The sequence below is a fragment of the Hipposideros armiger genome, unplaced genomic scaffold (assembly GCF_001890085.2).
Source record: "Hipposideros armiger isolate ML-2016 unplaced genomic scaffold, ASM189008v1 scaffold_34, whole genome shotgun sequence".
NCBI classification, from domain to species: Eukaryota; Metazoa; Chordata; class Mammalia; order Chiroptera; family Hipposideridae; genus Hipposideros; species Hipposideros armiger.
In genome coordinates this window covers 4542921-4564096 of record NW_017731384.1, presented here as the reverse complement: position 1 = coordinate 4564096, position 21176 = coordinate 4542921, and the positions used below count along the sequence as shown (strand labels likewise).

The 21176-nt window shown below is 40.3% G+C and overlaps 1 protein-coding gene across 2 annotated transcripts in view; it reads right to left on the bottom strand.

Moving 5' to 3' along the window:
- CEP112 (centrosomal protein 112) overlaps positions 1–21176 on the bottom strand; it is a 355787-nt gene that overhangs the window by 75545 nt on the left and 259066 nt on the right. Inside the window, exons 22-23 of one of the 2 annotated variants that reach the window (XM_019637812.1) lie at positions 14050–14112; positions 7816–7965 (exon numbers count right to left, since the gene is read on the bottom strand). In XM_019637812.1, coding sequence (XP_019493357.1) covers positions 7816–7965; positions 14050–14112 — 213 coding nt within the window. The remainder of the gene's footprint in view (positions 1–7815; positions 7966–14049; positions 14113–21176) is intronic. The other variant, XM_019637813.1, reaches the window with a different exon arrangement.

The window sequence follows — 21176 nt, the reverse complement described above, 5'->3', positions numbered from 1 at the left end:
CCCTCCACAACAAGCTTAAAACAACTACTTGACTTGGAGCTGATGGGTCCTGGAAAAACACACAGTCCACCAATTAAAAAAAAAAAAGTCCATTGGTCTCTTGTACTTTGAAGGGATATTTACCGATGCATGATTTTGTAACATCAGGTTGTTACAAAATTGGTCATTTGGAAAACAGTGGTTCAGTGAGTTATTTAATCTTCCAAATGTTGATACATGTCATTATATTCTTCCCCCTTTTTTTCTCATTCACATCCTTAGTCATACCACTGATCTTATCAGAAAAGTCTTTGTTCTGAGAAGCTGTCAAGTTTACAGTGAGGGTACAAGTTTTCCAAATTTCTAATTTTTGCTTAAAAGCTCCAATTTTATCATTATAGTTAGTTGTCGTTGATGTGTCAGGCGCACTTCCTTCATTTTCAAGAAAACTTATGCCAGAATCTCAAATCTGAATAAGTATAGCTTGCCTGTCAATCATTTTTTCCAAGTGACTTGAGATCTGATCAGACTCAAACAAATACTGAACCGCTTTTCCTTGAGACCACCATCTTACTTCAGTGTGCAGAAGTGCTTTACGTGTACTTCTTATTAAAAAGATGTGTTCTCCAGGGTTGGGATTTAATAACATTAATATACTTTACTGCTTCCTTTTTTTGAAGCAGGACTATGAGTATGTGGTAGTAAAGAAAACAATAACTACTGGTAGAGTTCAGTGTCGATGCCATGGTGTATGCTAAGATGTCAGCAGTTTTCCCCACAGCTGCTTTTCATCAGTGCAAATGTGAACACTGTGAAAAAGGCAAGTGACATCTTCATGTGATTATGAAAATACTTTTGACACCTGAAAGGTCTCAGAGAGCCACAGGAGTCTGAGGACACTACCTTGATAACCGCTGGTTTAGATCATGAAGTGTTTCGTATGCCATGCTGACAAGTGTGACTTTATCCTGTAGCCAATGGAAAGCCACTGATGGGTTTTAAGTAGCAAACCACAAGCTCTGTATTTTAGAAAGGTGACTCTATCAACGGTGCGAGGGACAGATTTAAGAGTATTGAGCCATTGGCAGTGATTCTACATAGCAGGGATCATAGTGGGTGGGCAAGGTTGAAGATGATGAAAGTCTGACTAAGGAGACAGGAACTAGTGACTGGAGAATGGGGTATGAGTTTGGAGATATTCAGGCATTATTTCTAGGAATTGACCTAAGAGAGAAGAGGGAGGAGAAGAATTCGATCAAGGGGACTTCCAGAATCCAACTGGAGTGACTGGGTGGATGATGGTGGTACTTTAATTCAGATAATTGATACAAGAAGGAGAAGAGGTTGGGAGTAAGAGAAGGGTGGGAGGGAGGAAGGTAGATTCAGTTTACCATATGTCTTGTTTGAGCAGCTTATGGGCTATCCAAGTGAAAATGTGTAACAGTAATTAGAAATGTGGGTTGAGGGCTCAGAAACAATGTCTGGGTGGAGGTGGAAATTCAAACTTCACTTGTGTGGATGCTTAATGTAGGGAGGAGAGTGTCTAGGGACAGAGCGCAGAGAGAAAATAGGGGGGCCTTGAGTCATGCTGGTGTTTGAGTGCTGAAAGGGGAACGAGGAGACAGGGCCTGGGGATGGCGAAGAGGGTTCAGAATGGCAGATGGACTGGGGAGGTGCTGCTGGGGGATAAGGGAAGTTTTTAGACTATGTGGCAGATTAAGTCATTGCTCCTGGATGTGCACGGTCTCTCTGTAGAGGGGGGGTCTATCTTTCCCCTGCCCACCGAGGTGAATGGGGACAAGGCTGAGGCTGCAGAGACCCTTTTCCTGCCCATCCTTTTGCAGTCCTGTAACCCACCACGAGGAGGGCACCCCAGACAGCGATTCGTCGAAGGAGATGGTGCAGACATGTAGAGTCAGGTCTGAACCCAATCTGAAGCCTGCAGTCAAAACAGCCAATCTACAGTCTGCCTCTGAGCTACGCCAGTGATCTATGTTGCGAGAAAAATAAATGCTTGTTACTGTAAGTCACTGAGCCTGGGGATTGTTTCTTATGTAGCATTGTTGTGGCAGTAGCTGACTAACATAGGTTCCTTGTTAAATGTTACAAGGAGTCAAACAGGCTTTTAAGATCAGACAGTAGACTGAATTTCCTTCTTCCAACGTCAAACAACATTAGTAAACGACAATAAAAACTAGCAAAAACGCACTAATGGTATCGCGTAAGGTAGGGATAATACAAAAAAAGCCCCTCCAAGGCCTGCAGCCAAGGAAAGAAACATGATTCTGGTGCACACTAGAGTTGCTTAGCGACTCAACTTCGAAATCTGCCAATGTCCCCCAAATTGTTATTTTGATATCAAAATCCTGCGAATCCTCATTAATACCACCCAATTTGGAGAGAAAAAAGCTGTGAGTAGCCTCATCTTTCTCCTCTTCTGACTGAGAGAAGCAGAGCTGAATGTGGTGGAGAAACACATAGGTAGCAGGACTGTCTATCTCTGAGGGCTGTGAGGGTGCCGGCACTTCAAAATACACACCAAATCGGGATAGTTCAAAGCCCAGAGGGATGGAGGCCCTCTTAAGGCCCTCTCGCGTTTAGGTTGTGTGAACCGAATCGAAGGGAGAGCAGCCGGCCCAACCAGACTGCACACACATCTCTACGCCAGGTCTTCCTCTGCGTCCCTCAGGTTAGAGGAAATGGGGGCACACCACAAATCAGTTTTGCTTAAAGAGAGCAGAGAATCACGAAGTGTCGGAAACATTTGATATTGATGTCTAACGTTTAGAGGTATCCTGGTTAATTACTGAATTTCTCTTGGTTCATCTATTAAACTTACATGATGAAGCCTTCAGAAATTCCTCCGAAAAAGCAAATCATCTACACAGGGAACAAAGTTAGTCTTGCCCAGCTCTGCTCCTCTCCCCCCACAACATTAAATGCTAAGTGAGCACTGTGGACAGTTCTCAGAACAAATGTGAACGAAAACGCTATTCCCCTCTAACACGTCACGCAAACACTAAGGTTAATCGGCAGACATTCTTAGACAGGAAAAAACTCAGGGATGATAGGACCATGAAACTTGATGAAACTACTTGACTATGAAACCCAGCCAATTAAGAACCAAATCAGAATAAAAACTTTGGGAATGAGGTTGACGTGGTAAGCGCAACATCCGTTAGAGATAGCATGAGTAAAAAATAAAGGTTATGGTGAAAGACAAATTATGACTATCATAAACCTGGACAGGGTAAAAATAATAATACTATCCCAGGCAGAAGGTGGTAAGAAGAGGTGATGGGCCGAAGTACAAGAATATTAAAGTACTCATTGTTCAACCAAAAATCAATTCTGTCCAAAAGTTCAACAATTCCTTCTGTTTCACCCTAGTTTCTTTCATCTGTTGAATTTAAGTAAAATTAACTTAAATGATTTTTCTAAACTAAATACAAATATAGGCTCTAAAGCATTACCCCTTTTTATAAGTCTATCTGGCTTTCCTTTTCTTTTTCCCTTATATCTGAAATGATGTTCACCTTAATGCTATGATGGGGATTTCTGGGTGATGGGATTTGGGATGACTTTAAATGTTTTTACCTCCCCCCACATTATAAATTGTTCACGAGCATATGCCATAATCCAATTTTACAAAAACAACAGAGAAGATTTTCTTTAAAAAAAAAAGATGTTTGTAAATATGCCACAATGTTAATTAACAATGTTAATCCTGGGTGGTAGGAATATAGATATATTTTCTCCTTTGTACTATTTTGTACAGGTGAGGAATGAATGCGAGATGAAAACGGGAATTTAGCATAGCCAGCTGTGGCGGCTTTAAGATGGCCTCACAACCTCTGCCATTGCAAGGTGGGGGTTATTCCCCTCCCTGTGGTTCTGGGCTGGCCCTGGGACCTGTCTTGACCAACAGAGGTGCTGAAGTGCCACTGTGACTCTGCCTGTGGTAGCCTTACGTGTATGTAGCCCAGGTCTGCCTTCCCCTCTTTGAACACTCCCTCTTAGGTGCCAGCTTCCATGGAAAAAGCCTGACTACCCAGACAGCGAGGTCACATGGCGAGGGCCCGGGACCATCTTGGGTGTTGCAGCCCCAGCCAAGCTTCCTGCGGAGTGTAACCCCACGAGCTGCTCCAGTCAAGGCTACACATCGAGCAGAACCACCCAGCCCGTTCCTGCCCGAATTCCTGATGCAAAGAATTATGGGCACTAAACATAGTTATTGCTTTAAACCACCATGTTTTGGGGTGCTTTGTTATGCAGCAGAGACAGCTCTTTTTAGGAGCTTGACTTTGAAGGTAAGAAATGAGCTACAGCAGTAAGTGATAAAGAGGATTTTTTTCCCCCTTCTGGACCTTTTAGGATAGGGTATACTCCAGCATAAAAGATTCACTCATAAGAACGCATTTGTTTCTATAACTCTTTACATTCCAGGAACTTCGTTCTGTGAAAGATCTCGCTTCCTCGTTTCTTAGCAAGGATCGCACCTGCTGCCAGCCTCTGCCATCGCATTTCTCTTCACTTCCACTGGACTCCTTCGGCTGGGGGCCCCTCCCTTTGTACCAAACAACTTTTATTGTTTCTTATTGTAAAAGTGATGTTATAATTTAAAATATAGAGCCAAGATAAAAGAATAAAGTTACCACAAATTCCATCACTCAGAGATATCTACCAGTAAAATTTTGATACGGTTCCAGTCATTTTTCTCTTTATGTGTACTTTTATATGCAAAAATGACCTCATGTGTACAAAATGTTCTGTGAACTGTATTTTCATTGCAAACTATCTTGTGAACATTTTCAATATCCTTAAATATCTCCTTCTCCAGCATCATTTTCAATATTGCATTGTTTTTAGTTTATGTGCTAAAAATAAAATATAGAAAGGAGATAGAAAATGCTGGTATCGTGGCAGCCAAGCACGATAGGAGCTCAATAAATCGTTACTGGATAAATGAATGAGTGCTGGAATGAACATCTGTTTGGCTAGCTAAAGCTCAGTGCAACTTTTTCATGGCCGCCTCAGGGCAAACTCTAGAAATGGGTCAAATGGCTAGGCAGATTCTCAAATTTAGCGGCAATAGGTATAACCAAATTATCCTCCAGAAATGTTTTATCAAGTTACTACACCAGACTGGTGGCCCTCTGAGTGAATGGAATAGCAGACTACTTTCTACGTCAGCCTTTCTCTAAAGAATTACTTTCATGAAAGCTCTGTGTATCCACAGAAACACTGTGAGCTCTGGCAGGGTGAGGACCAGGTTCGCTCTCATCTCCATTCTCCATCCCCAGCTTGGGAGCTCAGGTCCTCATCAACCCAGAAAGTGGCATGAAGGACCTTTCACGGTTAGCGTGCATGCTGTTTTTAGAGAACTATTTAATACTAATATTTAATTCCAGTAATATTTAATGTTACAAAATATTAGGTACACATGAGCTTGTTTTGATACATATGCAGACAAGTGTATTTGGTTTCAGAAAACCACATACAAGCCTCACAGTGACTGCATCTCTCTCTGAGTATCTCTATCTATGTATCCATGTGTATAAAATGCTCAAATATAATTAGAACTTCCATATCAAACAGCTGTTGCGAAAGTGCTATTACGACTCAGGCCGACAGGAAATGAGAGTGAGGACATCCAGGTTCACTTGTGCACTTGGTCACTGACTCACTTTTATACACAGAATGTAGAGACCGAGGTTATCAGGTGTAATAGTTCATAGCTGAGACTTTCAAGGCAGAAAGACTGTTACTTGAACCTGGCTCTGCCAGGTATTTAGCAGCATGACCTTGGGTCGGTTACTGAACCTCAGCGCCTCAGTTTTCCCACGTGTAAGACAGGGATGACAGATCCTCATAAAGATTACTGAAAGGCTTGAATGAGATAATGGAACATGAGATGAATGAGACTATTTGGCAGAGAGCCTGGTACATAGTACATGTTGAATAAATACCAGTTATTATTCTTATTATTTTTTATGACCTAGTCTGGAAAAAAAAGAAGGAAACGAGTGCTAATTAATTAATTATCATATGTAGGTTAGTAAAAATAAAAAATATTATTCACTTTATACATAATCTAAGTGAGTTAAGCAAAACTGAACTATATCTTGTCTACACTATAATTTTAATTATTTTCAGGTACCTGTGGTACCTATGTTTGGAGGTCGTAAATTACGTATATTATATGTTAGAATATATTATATATGTTTATACACACACGAACATACACATACTGCCATCTTTTTTGTTGGAAATTAGGATCAGAATGGTTTTCCCTTTCAACATGTAAATGAATTAAACTGCAAAAATAAATAATTAAAAATAGGCAGTTATATTAATTATATTTCTTTCCAGATTTTTTTACTCTTTAAGAAACAATACTAGAAGCTATGTTGTTATGAAGTAAATTTATGTTTTCCCTTTTTGCTTCTATTGGGATTCAATTACTTATTTAAAATTCAAAAATTACCTACCACTTGGTATTTGGACATCACTGGAAAAGAAATTCACTTAAAATGAAAGCTTTATAGAACTAAAAGAATTTAAACAAAGTATTCAACTCAGTTCACGCAAAGCAAAACAGTTATATAGATCAATGAGTACTGCCTGTGCATTTAGAAATGAAAAGAGCTTCAAAGATGTCTCTAAATTACCAAAATATGAAAAGGAACCATCTCTTTTGGTCTCACATCAAATATGGGGGGTGTGGAGGGGGGCTCACAGATGGAAATATACAGGGAAAATCTCATTAATAACAAAATAAGTCCCACCCTCTAAAGTGTGGAGGCTGGATATAATGGCCTCCCAAGGTGTTGTCCATATCTTAAAGCTTTTTATTCTATTCAGCGTTATCCAGGCTTAAAGGATATATAAAAAAAGCCACTTCCGTTAATACTAACTTTCCCTGAAATCACTCAGATTGCCTATGATAGGCTATAGAAAAGAATGATGGAGGGGTTTGGCAGATAAGGGCAGTGATAAAACACAAATGTTTCTTTTATTTTTCTTTGCTTTCTATGATTACTCTAAATGCTTTAAGCATTATTATAACAGAGTAAAAGCACTGAAAAATAATCTTTTGCTGGGAATTCTTTAAAAAAATTTTTGTTCTCTTTTAAATCTTATTTATAAAGGTTTCCAGATGCTTATCCTCACAGATTAAACACAGCATGATGTAGACACTTACAATAATATTCGCTGTTAGGAAGCCAAGAAAAAACCACTTGGAGATCTGACTGCCTATCACCCAAGAAATCGGGGTCCAGGGAACTTTCTGTTGCTGTTAAAGGTGTGATTCTCTGAAGCCGTTTGGAAACGGCCGAGGTTCTCAGCAGCAACTCATCTACCCTGTACTGTGTCAAAGCACATCAAATGGTTGGCATTCCAAACCTCAAACAGGTTATTTCTCATTATGTGAATACATAATGAAAGGATGTGGGCAAAGACGAGAATGTAAATTGGAAGCTGACTTCTGAAGTTATTAACCAGCAGTCCTGGGCTGGAGCAGTCATTCTAATTTCAAGAGACAGTTCCAAAGTGGTTCTCAAGAGAGAGGACAGGGTATTTTTCAAATATTTGTTCAACGTGAATGGACTGGGCTTGCCAAAAATGACTTTGTATGCTGGCATGCGATCTCTTACAGGGAAGTCAGTCTGAGTCACTGGATACATCAAAGGTAGAGTCCGGTGAATGGAATTACTGCAGGCTGTGTGAACAAGCCAGATACCTGCATTCATCTGCCCACTGCTGGGGTTGCGGCCCTCCTTTTAATTACATTAAAGCAGCTGGTACCACTGGTTACTGAAGTCTTCAGATTACCTTGATTGCTCGGTCATTATCTCTAATCAGCTGCTGCTTCTCATCTTCAAACTTCTGTATCACATCCTGCAGCCGCCTTTCTGCAGCACGCCGCTGCTGGCTGCTCTCCTCTTTCAGAGAGGAAATGGTTGTCTGAAGTTCTGCTATGATCTAAAATGAAAACAGCATGCTGGAGATTCACATTCTTCAGGGCGAGGCATCTATTTTATATGTATTTATGCTTCACAAAAGAATAGATTTGGCAAAACTCAATTCAACAAACTAAACACGTTCAATTAACATACCCCACACGATAACGCATGAAATTCCACACAATAAAAGGCTGTAATAAAACTGTGAGTGGTGAAGAACTGCTGAACCAAACATATTTGGAAGGCATCTCCACTATAACATTCCACGATATTTACTCATCAGAAGAACATCTGTGATCTCCAAAATATGAAACACGTCAGATTTTATTTTACCGAGAAATATACTTATTAGAATGAAAAAAGCTATTTTGCCTTTTATAATACTTTGAACTGTAATAAGCAAAGAAAAGAACAAGCAGAGTTCATTCTTCATCGTTACCTAATTCCACACAGTGATTTTGGAGCACTCACTAATTTTCTTGCATAGGGCTAAGCACTTTAAGCTCCCATGTCATTCACGATTGGGAGACAAGCATTATTATCGCCTATCTTTTATTAATGGAGAAACAGAGGCATGGAGAGAGGTCGCGTATTTTACACTGTGGAAGGTGACATCCCACCAAGGGGACAGGCGGGATTTGAACCATGCAGCCAGATGAATCGTTGCACTAATGGGTTCCTCTAATTAGTCTACTTTTTCTTTTAAACAAGGTTTTACAAGGAAGAGAAGTTTATTCTGACATAGTTCCAAATAGGTTGCTTTCTTCCTAAGTGATATATATCCATGAAAGTCTATTTGGGCCCAAAAAGTGTCATTTCAGAGGCTCCTTAAGTAGTCTCTACATTTGAGAACCGGTTCTCTCCATGACTTGGTTCCCCCGCAGATCCCCAATCATCTGATGGGGGACCTTTGAATTTAACGGGTTTACTGACAGCCTTGCTTTTCCTCTGGTTTGGATGCATCCACTTCCTTTCAAATTCAATAGTGATGACTTTTTAACAGCAGGAAATGGTTGTTTCTTCTAATAAAAGAAAGAACCTTAGTCCTGGGTTGGAATCTAATTCTGTTGGTTCTATGGGACGATGGTGGTTGGTGATAAATATTGGACAAGTTATTCATTGTCCTCCAAGCTCAGTTTTTCCAACTACTATTTGATGACAAAATTAGATTACAGCATTATAGGGCAATAGATAGAAACTTTCTGGAATCTCCCAGAAGCTAAGTCCTATAAAAATATTAGTTGTTGCTATTGACATGAACAGTAGCATATTTACAATAAACTATGGAGTATTTATGTTTTTAGAAGTGAGCAAACACGCTGTAACAAAGTTTCACATTTAGATTTGTAAATAATCAAATAATAATACAACTGAGGAATAACGACAAAATACTTAATAGCAGTAAGTTAATATTTTTAAATGCAAACTTGAACCTTTTGCTATGGGTAGAGGAATTCATTTGCTGGGAATGAAGATGTTGTCATCTGTGTTTTGAATTTGATTAAATGTTTCCATTCTAGCATCAACTCCATTAATTCTCATAGCACTTCTCGGAAATAGGGAAGGTTACATTCTTATAGAAGTGTCAAAATCCGAGGCACAGAATAATCGACTCACTCACAGTCACAGGGCAAGAGGAGCCCGAGATAAGAAAGAGCCAGATTTCCTTGGCCCAGCATGAAACTTAAGATTGGTATTTTGTAAGAACACGGGGCCAAACAGTAAAAATAACTTACTCTTTTAATGACTACTGCAGTGCTTCAAGTTGATGAAATTACAATTTCGTATACGTGGTGAGTTTAAGTCTATAATATGTTCTGTGTGTGTGTGTGTGTGTGTGTGTGTGTGTGTGTGTGTGTGTGTTAGTTCTATGCAATTTTATCACATGTGTAGATTTATATATTCACCACCACAATCATGCAATACATTTTAAAGTATAAAGTGATTTTGTCTCTTCAAAAAATAGTAAGATTTAGATTAGCTTTATAACTGACTGAAGATAAAAATATTTTGAGGGTCTTCAAATGACCATGAGGGCATGAAACAGGGATTTCTCATTTTCAGAAGATTTATGACAAGAGTGCATCAGAAAGAAATCATACAGGTTTTGGAGGGAACTATAAGCAAAGTCCAGGATGTTCGGAGGACAGCATACTTGCTTTTGGGTAGAAAATGAAACCTTACATTCTTTGTGGGGATAATAAGATTCTTTGGGGGAAACAATGAGAATCTCTTTGGGAAGTTATTTTGAAAACTTATGAAGATGATATAGGGAGTGCGTCAAAACACTAAGGTGAAATACCTTGAATAGATACATAAATAAATTGGTAGATAGACTGATAGATGGAGAGAGAGAGAGATGGCTAAAATATGGATAATTTTTAAAAACAGATTTGAGATTTACTTTAAGGTTGAAAAATAATCATACTAACTAGATTAATGTGCTTTAGGTAAGGACTAAAACTAAGCTGTAGATATTGAGTATAAGACAATAATGTCATCTTAGCTCAGCACACATAACTGGGACTCAATAAATATTGAAGTAATGGAACTATAAGCATAGTAAATTTAAAAAATACCTGAAATATTATATTGAGATAATCTAGCCTTTGCTAGAATAATTAATGTAAAAAGTTTCTGAGAAAAATGAAAACTAACCTATACAATCATAATCAAACCCCACCCGTTTTCATTGAATCATAATTAAAAACCATAAAACGAAATGCATTCAACTACATGTTTACCCTGTATTAGCTTCAGAGAAAGAAGTGGATTAGAGCTTTTCCATATGACTATTAAAAATTAATATTTTGGGGAAAAAAAGGAGAGCTATTTTGGGCTGATGCTGTAAACAACCTAACTCATGAAAACTATAATAGGTATTAATTGTTGTTAAACAACGAATACTTCGTGTATTTGTTAGTGGTCTTATTAGGTCTTAAAAATAACAGGATTCTAAATACAGGTTAAGATTTCATCTTTAGCTCATTCTGTTGTTTTTCAGATCATAGTACAGTTTGAGATTTTTATAAAGCTCTTCTTAAAAACACAATGGACAAGGGAATATAATACTTGGGAAGGCTGGTGACCACTGCCTCATAAAACAAGTGGGAGAGTGGCTCCTCAGCACCGCTGGCATTCTGGGTGGCCACTCTGGAGAGTGACATGAAGGCTGGGGGTAGGTGGGGCACGCGGAGCATGCCGGGGTCTCAGGTATGTGGGAGCGAGTGTGGGGAGGTGGCCCCGGCAGCGGTGGGCTCTGCTGGCATTCCAGCTTAGTCTTTTGCACTGCTACCTGTGCTCCTGCAAATGGCAATATCTTTCTTTGACAAATGGCCACCAAGTGAGTCAGGTGAGTGGGAGAAAACCGCATTAAAACGGAAAGGCAAGGTTACTAAATAATATTAAGATAAGAAGAATAAATGTGTGATTCGGATAGAAGGACATTTGGGAGCATGCCCACGGATGATGCAAACACGCCATCATGAGGGACGTGAATCCCACGAGGGGCACAGTCCTGGGTACGGCAAGGGACTGGAGTACATGGTCTATTAGGTCCGAGAAGCTTGATAAAATCTTAAAGATTAAGTAACTCCCTTTAAGGGAAAAAATATTTAAAATGTTTTCCAAATTTAACCTGATGATCTCTTGGGTACTAAGGCCTTCATTACTAATGCATTCATCTTACTACTTGTTTTTTTAGAGAAAGATTTCAAAAAGCTTAATAAACAGTTAAGCAGCTTTGCTTCTGGCATTCTCCTCAGTTTAGCTATGAGTTACAGATTCCAGCAAACTATCGCTGGAAAACAGAAAATGTCAATCCATGGTTCTGTTTTATAATGTTCATTTCTAAATAATGTGCTTCTCTGAACTGACTTGATTGTCAACCACTGTTTCTCGTATTTAGAGGTGGGCAAACAAAATATTATCAATGTGAGGTTGTCAACCTCCCATTTATGAGAAGGATGGACTATGTTTTATGGTGTCATTATACCCTTCTAAGACTTTTTGTTTTTCTTTTTGGTGTCGCACCGTCCTTTCCCTTATGAAAGGATAGTTACAGTACACGACAGTTGTGACTAATTGGTTTTTCCTCCTCCTCCTCCTCCTCCTTCAGGTCTTTGCTTGCGAAAATATTTAGCAACCCTATGCCTCTCCAAGTTCCGGAGGGAGATTTTATCAATTCTTAAATACCCAACAATAAGTCCATTAAAAATAAATAATTTCTTGCTCTTTCCATTCCTTTTTTAGTCCTCACTCCCTCCTTTCCTCTCTCGATTGCAGTTTTAATACTACTATTGAGAGTTAACAGTTGCCTTACTAGGTACCAGGCTCTGTACTAAGCACTTTTTTGGCATTGTGCTATTTAATCCTTAAAACTATTCTATGAAGTAAGTCTTACTCCCCCACTTTACAAATGAGGAAATTGAATTCCAGAGAAGGCAGGTAACTCGCTCAAGGTTTTATGAGTGGTAGGGCTGGTATTCAAATTCAGGTGGGCTGGACTCCAGAGCTCAGGCTTTCTTCCATACTTAGATTTAATTTGCTCTAATATGAACTAATCAGGCTTCTTCATACATTCCTTTAGATAAACTTAAATACTCCTGTTTACACTCTCATTATTTAAGCATATTTTGGTTAGCTATCTTATATCTCACTTTCGGTTTGCCTCCCCCATTTAACATAAAGCAAAATAAGCAAAACGCAAGGGTATGCCAGCTGAGGATTTTCCATGTTTTAGTTTAAACTTTAACGTTTGGGATAACAAGATTTCTTTTGATTATAAGACTCTTTCTCAGTGGATTAAAAAGGATATTCCCTATGTTCTTTCCTCAAGGAAGTCCTGGGATAATGGCAGTCAAGATGATCACCTTTTAAATACACACACGAGTCTTCACTCAAAGACTTTCTGCCTTTCTAATGGGATGTGGATTATATAACATACACACGTTTTAGAAATAACTGTAGAATCTAAGAAATTTTGTGATTATTCCCACCAAAGTTTTGCCATATTAAAAGTGTGAGGAATCGGGCCTGCCTTGGGGCAGCAAGGTTAAGAGCTTCCATGCCAAAGTCATGTCCAGGTTAGGTCCCAGCTTAGTTATTTGCTCATTTGTGTGACCTCACTTTTCTGCGTCTTCGTTTCTCAACTGGAAAAATGGGACCAATAATAGTTCCTAACTCCAGAGTTATTGTGAATGAAGACTGAATGAGTCAATATGGTTAGTGCCCCATAAAATTCTTGATTTTATTATTGTTTTGTTGTGTTGCTGTTACTACCACTGTGTGGTAACTCATAAAATGGTACGTACATTTCAGTTTCGTACCACATATTACATGTACGTGCAAAAACATTAAGAAAAGCTGATTTTAACAGTCATTAAGAAAAGCTGATTTTAACAGTCATTAGTTATGATGTTCATTAAATTAAATGGCTTAATCTATCCACCTGTAAAATGATAATTAGTATCTATTTATTTAGAATTACTCATACAGCTAAGGAATGTTTGGGATTCCCTAAATGATGCTATAGGATGTCATTATAACAACTTATGCAGAAAAAGCACTCTAAGCATCATGGCAAGTAGAGACAAACATTCAATTATTGGTCTTTTTTATAGTAAAACTATTATAGTGACAACATACAGCAAGATATGGGCGTGGGCACTTACAATTCTGTTTCCCCAAAGGAGTCAACAGCTGAATGGCTAATTTAACGCAGAATATTTGTTATTTTGAATTTTGTCATTGCAGCAAAATGGAATTAGTGCAAAGAAGCGCAGATGGTATCTGACTGCTTACATCATCGATGGAGGTGTGTCTCTCCTGCCCTTGTGACATGTGTTTCAGCTTGTTCAAGTGCATGGGCTAGTTTTACGACATCTGATTGTGCGTGTGTGTGTTCAAATGGTTCAATATGCCTAATTAAAAAATTTTAAATAAATATTAAAAGCATATATTATTTATCCATATACCTATCAAGATGTGATACGAATCTATAAGAAACTGAAGAGAATAAGTTGAAACCTAAAGTTCAAATGCTTTTCTGTAGGTTTCTTTTTTGTTTGTTTTGGTTTCATTTCTTTTCTTTTCACGTCCTTACCTGAGAGGATTTGGCAAGCTTCTGGGTATATTCCTTCTCAATCTGCTTCAGCCTGCCGTTGGCCTGAAAAACACACGAACACACACACACACACAGTGACCTGTGAGCTTGTATCTCTTCCACATGCCTATCACCAGGCAGCTGGGACGGCTGCCAGCTGCACCGCCCCTCTGGAGCAGCCAGAAAACCACAGGGCTTGGCTTTGATCTAACGCCAACTATTCATCACTTAAAAAGCAAAAAGCAAAAGAAAAAAAAAAGATCTCTCCTGCCAATTATTAGACAAACACAGACTTCTGTGGAAAGAGAAAGGGAGAAGGAGATAACAGAAATAGACACAGCACAAGTGTGAAGGCTCGGAAGGTAAAATGGGGAAAGGGAGAGGAAAGAAAGAAGAAAAAGAGAAAGGAAGGGGGGAGAGGAATTGGAGGAGGAACAACATAGGGTCCTCTTTCCCCTGGTTTAAAGAGAAAAGACATAGATACTCCTGGAGAGAGCACATACGGGATGCTTGGACTCACTGAGCAGAGTTGAGTCCCCACTCTGCCTAACACACAGGAACTATTTTTGGAAGTGACAAATATATCTAAATCAAACAATTTTTATGTTCTGGAAGTGGGGTGGCCTTGCCAGGATAAGCCCATGACTGAAACTCGTTTACATCCTTTGCCCCTCGAGTTCCGATCCTTTGTATGTGGCCTGCTTTCCTGCTCTCTGGAAGCCTTTGGCATCTTCCCTTTGTCCTTAGTGTTGGAAGTGTCACAGGGACAGGCCCTAGACTGGGCCTTCTGCCCCCCATTGTACAGGCACTAAGTCGGCCCTTTCAGTCTGAGCTGTGGCTTTCGTCTTAGAGGAGGTTTTGGTCACTACTTTCTTCACCCCCCCCCCCCCCCCCCCCGCCGTGTCTGTCTCTCTCTGTCTCCCTCCCTCTCTCCTGTCTCTCTCTCTGCAGCGCTCTGATTGTTGGACCTCTGAGGTTTATCAGCTCTTTTTCTTATTGTTTCTGTTTTCCATTTCTTTGTCTTTTTGATCTTTTGTAGAGATGTCTCAACTTTCAGTTTTAAACTTGCTACTGGATTTTAAAAAAATTCTGCCATACTATTTGTAATTTCCAAGAGATTTTTGTTGTTGTTGTTGTTCTCTGAATAGCATCTCCATCCCCCCTTTTTATAGATGAGGAAATTGAGGCACAGAGAGGTTAAGTAACTTGCCCACACAGGTAAGAAGTGATGGAGCCAGGCCTCAGTCCTGAAGAGTAGAGCATGGGTGCTTTACCAGCTAGAGGATACTGCATAATGCCAGTCAATATAGTCCCTAGGTTATTACCCATATACATCTATATGTCTATAACACACACACACACACACACACACACTTAGATTTCATGTCTGATCTCTAGAATGTCTGTTTTTCTGAGTTCCTTTTATTTGCTTTGCCAGCCTGGTTTGGTCTCTGCTTTTCACTTGAGATACTTTCCTCAATTGCCTGGTGCTCTTTGGTGTTCTTTCTTATTTCAAGTCAGGCAGGCTCAGGGATAGGGGGAGATCATCACGGGGCGTCACAAAGGAGCCTGGGCTTTCTCCTGCCAGCGTCTGATGGAACATTCCACTTGGACCATTTTTCCCAGAGATGCACCCTCCACTTAACCTACTGCCTGGCAGCACAGATCTGGCTGCCAACGTTTTCAGGAGGGCACACAGGTGCTCAGGGTATTGACTCTTGCACAAACCACTGCACTCAGCTGTGCCTGGGTCCCTCTAATTCCATCTCTCCAGAGAGCAAATCGGGTGGGGCAGGGCTGGACAGCGAATAAATTCATATGTTGAAACCCTAATCCCAGTGTATGGTACTTGGAGATGAGGTCTTTGGGAGGTAACTGGGTCAGGGGGTGAAGCCCTCATGAATGGGATTAGTGCCCTTAGAAGAAGAGGCCAGAGACCTAGCAATCTTTCTGCCATGCAAGTATCCAATGAGGTGACTGCAGTCTGCAATGTAGAAGGGGCTCTCACCACACAGCAAAACTTGACCATCCTGATAGAACCTGACCATCCTGATAGAGCCTGACCATCCTGATAGAACCTGACCATCCTGACAGAGCCTGACTGTGCTGATAGAGCCTGACTGTGCTGATAGAACCTGACCATCCTGATAGAACCTGACTGTGCTGGCGGAACTTGACCGTGCTGATAGAACCTGACCATCCTGATAGAACCTGACCATCTGATAGAGCCTGACCATCCTGATAGAACCTGACCATCCTGATAGAACTCGACCATGCTGGCAGAACTTGACCATGCTGGCACCCTCATCTCAGACTTCCAGCCTCCAGGACAGTCAGAAATAAATTTCTGTTCTTGATAAGACACCCAGTTTATGGTGCTTTGTTATAGAACCCAAGCTGCTTAAGACAATAGTCATGTTTTTTTATGGACTTAAGTTCAAAAGCAGTTCTTTAGAGTTTATTTCATAAATCTCTCTACATCTACAATCCCACTGAGTACACTGGGTAGTTTTGTTTTTCGAGAATAGAGAAGGCATGTGACTACTGTTATCTTTTCTAGTAAGCCATCAGACCATAATATTCTAGCTCTATAATTAATGTCCAATATAGAATATATAGAATATATTATAGAATATATATAATGTCCAATATAGTTATATATAATATAACTGTCCAATATAGAATTAAGGCCACTCTGAACCTCTCAAGGTTTATTTGTCTTGATTCACATTTTACCAATATTTTTTAGATCACAAAGTGCTTGTCCATCTAATAAATACTTACAGAGCTCTTACCATGTGCCAGGGACTGTTTGTTGTGTTTCAAAAATATTTACTCACTAGGAAATATAAAAATTATAGTGTCATAAACATTAAGTTAATTTTCCCTAAAAAAGCTGGAGTCAGAGGAGCTGGTTAGTGCAGGACAGCCTGTGTCTCAGCTGCAGTCCTCTTCATGAGCCTGTGGCTAGCCAGCCCAGAACCCCACAAACTCAAATAAGTTCCTTTACAGCTAACTATCCAATTCATTCATCCACTGCAGGTAATCGGGACTAGAGCAGTGAACAAAACAGACAAAAAATATCTCCCTACCTTTTTGGAACCTCTATCCTAGAGAGCAAACACAATAACTTATAATATGTTAGGTAGTACAAGTGTTATGGAGAGGATAAAGCAGGAAAGAGAGATAAGTGATGAAAGGTAGGGGGTGGTTCACAATTTTAAAATATGAAAGTCAGGGAAGGCCTCACTGGATGATACGTGAGCAAAGGCCTGTAGGGGATGAGGGAGCCATGGTGAACTCTAGAGAAAGAGCATCCAGGCAGAGAGAGCGAGCTAATACCAAGGCCCTGAGGCCGGCAGAGCGTGCTCAAGGCACAGGGAAGTGGCCAGTGCGGGTAGACCAGTGAGCAACGTCCCCCTGGGACAAGGTGAGGTCTGAGCGAGGACAAGCGGCCAGATCCTGCATGGAGTTGTACACCACTGTGAAGGATGTGGTTTCTAATATGAGCGATGAAGAGCCCTGAAGAGCTTTCGATACAGGAGGCGCGTGGTTTAATGTACGTAGTCATACAATCACTCTAGCTCTTGTTTGGGGCAAGAGTCAAGCTGAGAAGCCAGTTGAGCGTCTATCACAAATAATCCAGGATGGTAACAGAGGAGGTGATGAGAAGTAGTCAAGATTTGAAAGTAGATCCAGTTGGATCTGCTGTACGATACAAAGAAAGGAATCAAGGATGACTTCAAGATTTTTGTCCCAAGCAACTAGAAGAATGGGGTTGTCATCATTAGCTCACGTCAGAAAAACTATGGATGGGACAGGTTTTGGGGGGAAGATCAAGTTCAGTTTTGGACACACTAAGCTTGGAGATGCCTGCTGGACATGTGTGTTGAAAAGCATATTTGGATATTTGAGTCTGGAGTTCAGGGGACTGGTCTAGGTTAGAAGCATAAATTCAGACCAGTATCTAAATGGAATATAGAACTATGCTACCGGATGAAAATGCAAGGCATCGAGTGTATATAAAAAGAGAAGGTGAATTATCCTGAGCTGGGCCTGCAAATGTCAGGAGGCTAGAGATGAGGAGGAAAGCAAGCAATGCCCAGGGAGATAAGAAAGGATAATACGGAAACTTGAAGTCAAGTAAAGAAAGTGTTTCAAGAACTATTCAACTGCTACAGCTGTGTCAAATGCGACAGAGAGGTCCTGTAAAGTAAGGGCTGAGAAACGACCACATGGCTTAAACACGTGGGGACACTGGTGATTTGGATAAAAGAAATTGTGGTGTAGCAGCAAGGATGAAAGCTGGATTAGAGGGAGCTCGAGAGTTAGGAGGGGAACTGGAGCAGATACAAACAGTTTGTTCAGAGTTCTGTTATAAAGGGAAGGAGAGAAATGGGCTGGAAGCTGCATGCAAGTGGCTACAGAAAGAGCCGATTTGTTTGTTGTGTTTTTTGTAAGATGAGAGAACTAAGAGACTGAGTGGAGGCTGATGGGAAAGATCTGGCAGGAGAGAGGGAAAAAGAGACGATGCCAGAGATGTGCTGGAGATAGGTCCCCGGGTGAAGGAGGGGTGGGAACCAGAGCACAGGCGGGAGGGGATGGCCTTGGCTGGAAGGCGCAGGTAAATCACCCTCAGCAACAGTGGTGGAAACTGCTGATTAAGTCCATCTGCTCCATGAAGAAGAAAGATTCATCGGGTAAGCAAGAGTGAGGGTGGCAGGAAAGACTGTGGGAGGTTTGAGGTGTGAGGAAAGGACAGGACTAGTCCTAGGAAAGTGGGAGGGGGTGAGGAGTCCCAGGACTGCAGGAAGCATTCTGGGCCACTTGAAATTACCAACACTGAATTTAAGCGAGACCAGATGGTGACATGCGAAAGCCTCTAGAACTTGGAATTGGTGAATGGAGCAGAATCAATACTCTGGAGAATAATGAGAGTAATGGAAGAAACAAAATTAATTAACAACCTTCAAGGTTTTTATGTATTTGAACCTAAGTCACAGCTGCCTGCATTTCTGAACTTCTCAGATAAATCTACAAGACCCTGGTTTAGCATGGTTGAAAATTTATAGCTAATTTATCATGCAAACTGTCCCCAAACATGTTTCGAATAATTTTCTTCTCAGGATGGTACTGACTGGACATTTCATTTCCAAACATAAAATTAAGTTAGGGTTATTTATTTGCATCCAAGTCTTATTTTCATAGCTGTCATTACTATAGAGAAATATAATTTTTAAACAATCATTTGCAGCATGGCCTGAACAGATGTAGAAAAACAGATGAGAAAAGAAATCATAATTTTTGGAGCAAAGTTGTTCTTTTTTGTTGTGGCTGTTGTTTTAATCTCTGGCTCTTTCTCGCTGCTCCCACTTATGTTTGGCCATGCCCTCCACCCTCCACTGAGCACTCAGTTCCCCTCTGCTTTTCTAGAGCCTCTTCCTTAGGTCATTCTTCCTTGGTAAAGAGCCCACTGTGTTGGTCCACGTTTGTCATGTAATTCCTATCAAAATCTTGGGTTTAAAACCCTACTGGAGGGTGGCCGGTTAGCTCAGGTGGTTAGAGCGCAGTGCTCATTAAACCAAGGTTGCCGGTTCGATTCCCATATGGGCCACAGAGCTGCGCCCTCCACAACTGAGTTGAAGACAACTACTTGACTTGGAGCTGATGGGTCCTGGAAAAACACACTGTTCCCCAATAAAATCCTTTTTAAACCCCACCCCCGCAAAAACAACAACAACAACAACAAAAATCCTATTGGAAAGGAACAAACCAACCAATGTTTACAGAGGTGTCAATGGTTGTTAATCATCTCAATATGCTGTCCTTTTCTTGCAGGGTACTTTGCATTATACATAATTCAGGAAAGTCCTTCATTCATTGCTGTATTTTTCCATTTCCTGTCACTAATAGTGAAAATTCAGACATTCATTATTTCCAGGAAGGTGATTTGGAGGGAAGAATATTAGGAGACTCCTTTAGAATACTTAGATTTAAGGCAAGCCCAGATCTTATAAAGACAAATTTCTTTAAAATATAATAGCATAAGTTCCTGAATAAAATATTTTTATTTTTAGGAGAAAAAAAAAAGGATGCTTCCAAGATTCTTGAAACATAGCATAAAGCTCAAATTATTACACATTTTTTTTCTTCCCAAAAGCTTTGTAGGAATCCATTTGAAGCTTCCTCAAACACTATGAATACAGGGATGGTTGGTTGATGCCAGGTGTTAATACATAACTGTACTACCCTACAACAAAAATATTCAGAAAATTCGTAACAAATAGTTATATTTAATGTAATTTAAAATAGTTACAGAACTTTCAAACTTGAAAATATATTTTACCTCATAATAAAGGTACAAATTTGTGAAGCATAAGTAAAATTCATGATTTCCGCATGTGCCAGGAAGGAGTAACAGGGACCATACTTAATCTGCTACAGTAAACAGCTAGCTAACTCGACAAAATGCAAGAAACACTGTTTGAGGATGTTGGGAGACAAGAAGCACAGGACTGTCGCCCTGTGAAGAGAAGGGGGAAGTGAGGTCAGCCCTGCAACCCTCCTTCCTGGAGGCTCATTCTGGGCCTGAACATAGAGAAAGGGGATGCGCACAGCACAGCAGTCTGTGAATTGAGGAGATGAAGACTGGGCTCTGGAAGGCTGAGGCTGCTGGAATTTGTGGGGGCAGAGGACTAGTCAGGAGGGAGCATATGAAAATCCAGATATCTATATGGGTTCCCTTGGGTCTGTTGCTGATCTTACCTGTGCACGTGTAGGGTTAAGTCTAAGTGACTGGTGAGCTTTAAGGTAAACAATTCCCAAAACTTCCACAAAGCTGAGAGATGCTTGAGTTCTGACCGGTCAAAATGAAATCCTCACAGAACACCTGGGAAGGTCACACTTTAGTTACACAGCTAGACTAGCCTTCGCGTAAAGTCAACTTTCAATCTACTCTAACAAAATTTGAGAACAAGCTTCAAATAGATCCAAACAGTCATCTACAAGTAGCTTAACTGCTTCCTAAACCAAGTCCAATGTTTTTAAAAAGAAGTGAAGAAAATCCAGCATTCAAGAATGCAAATTTTATAATGTCCAGCATTCAGAAAAGATAACTAGACATGAGA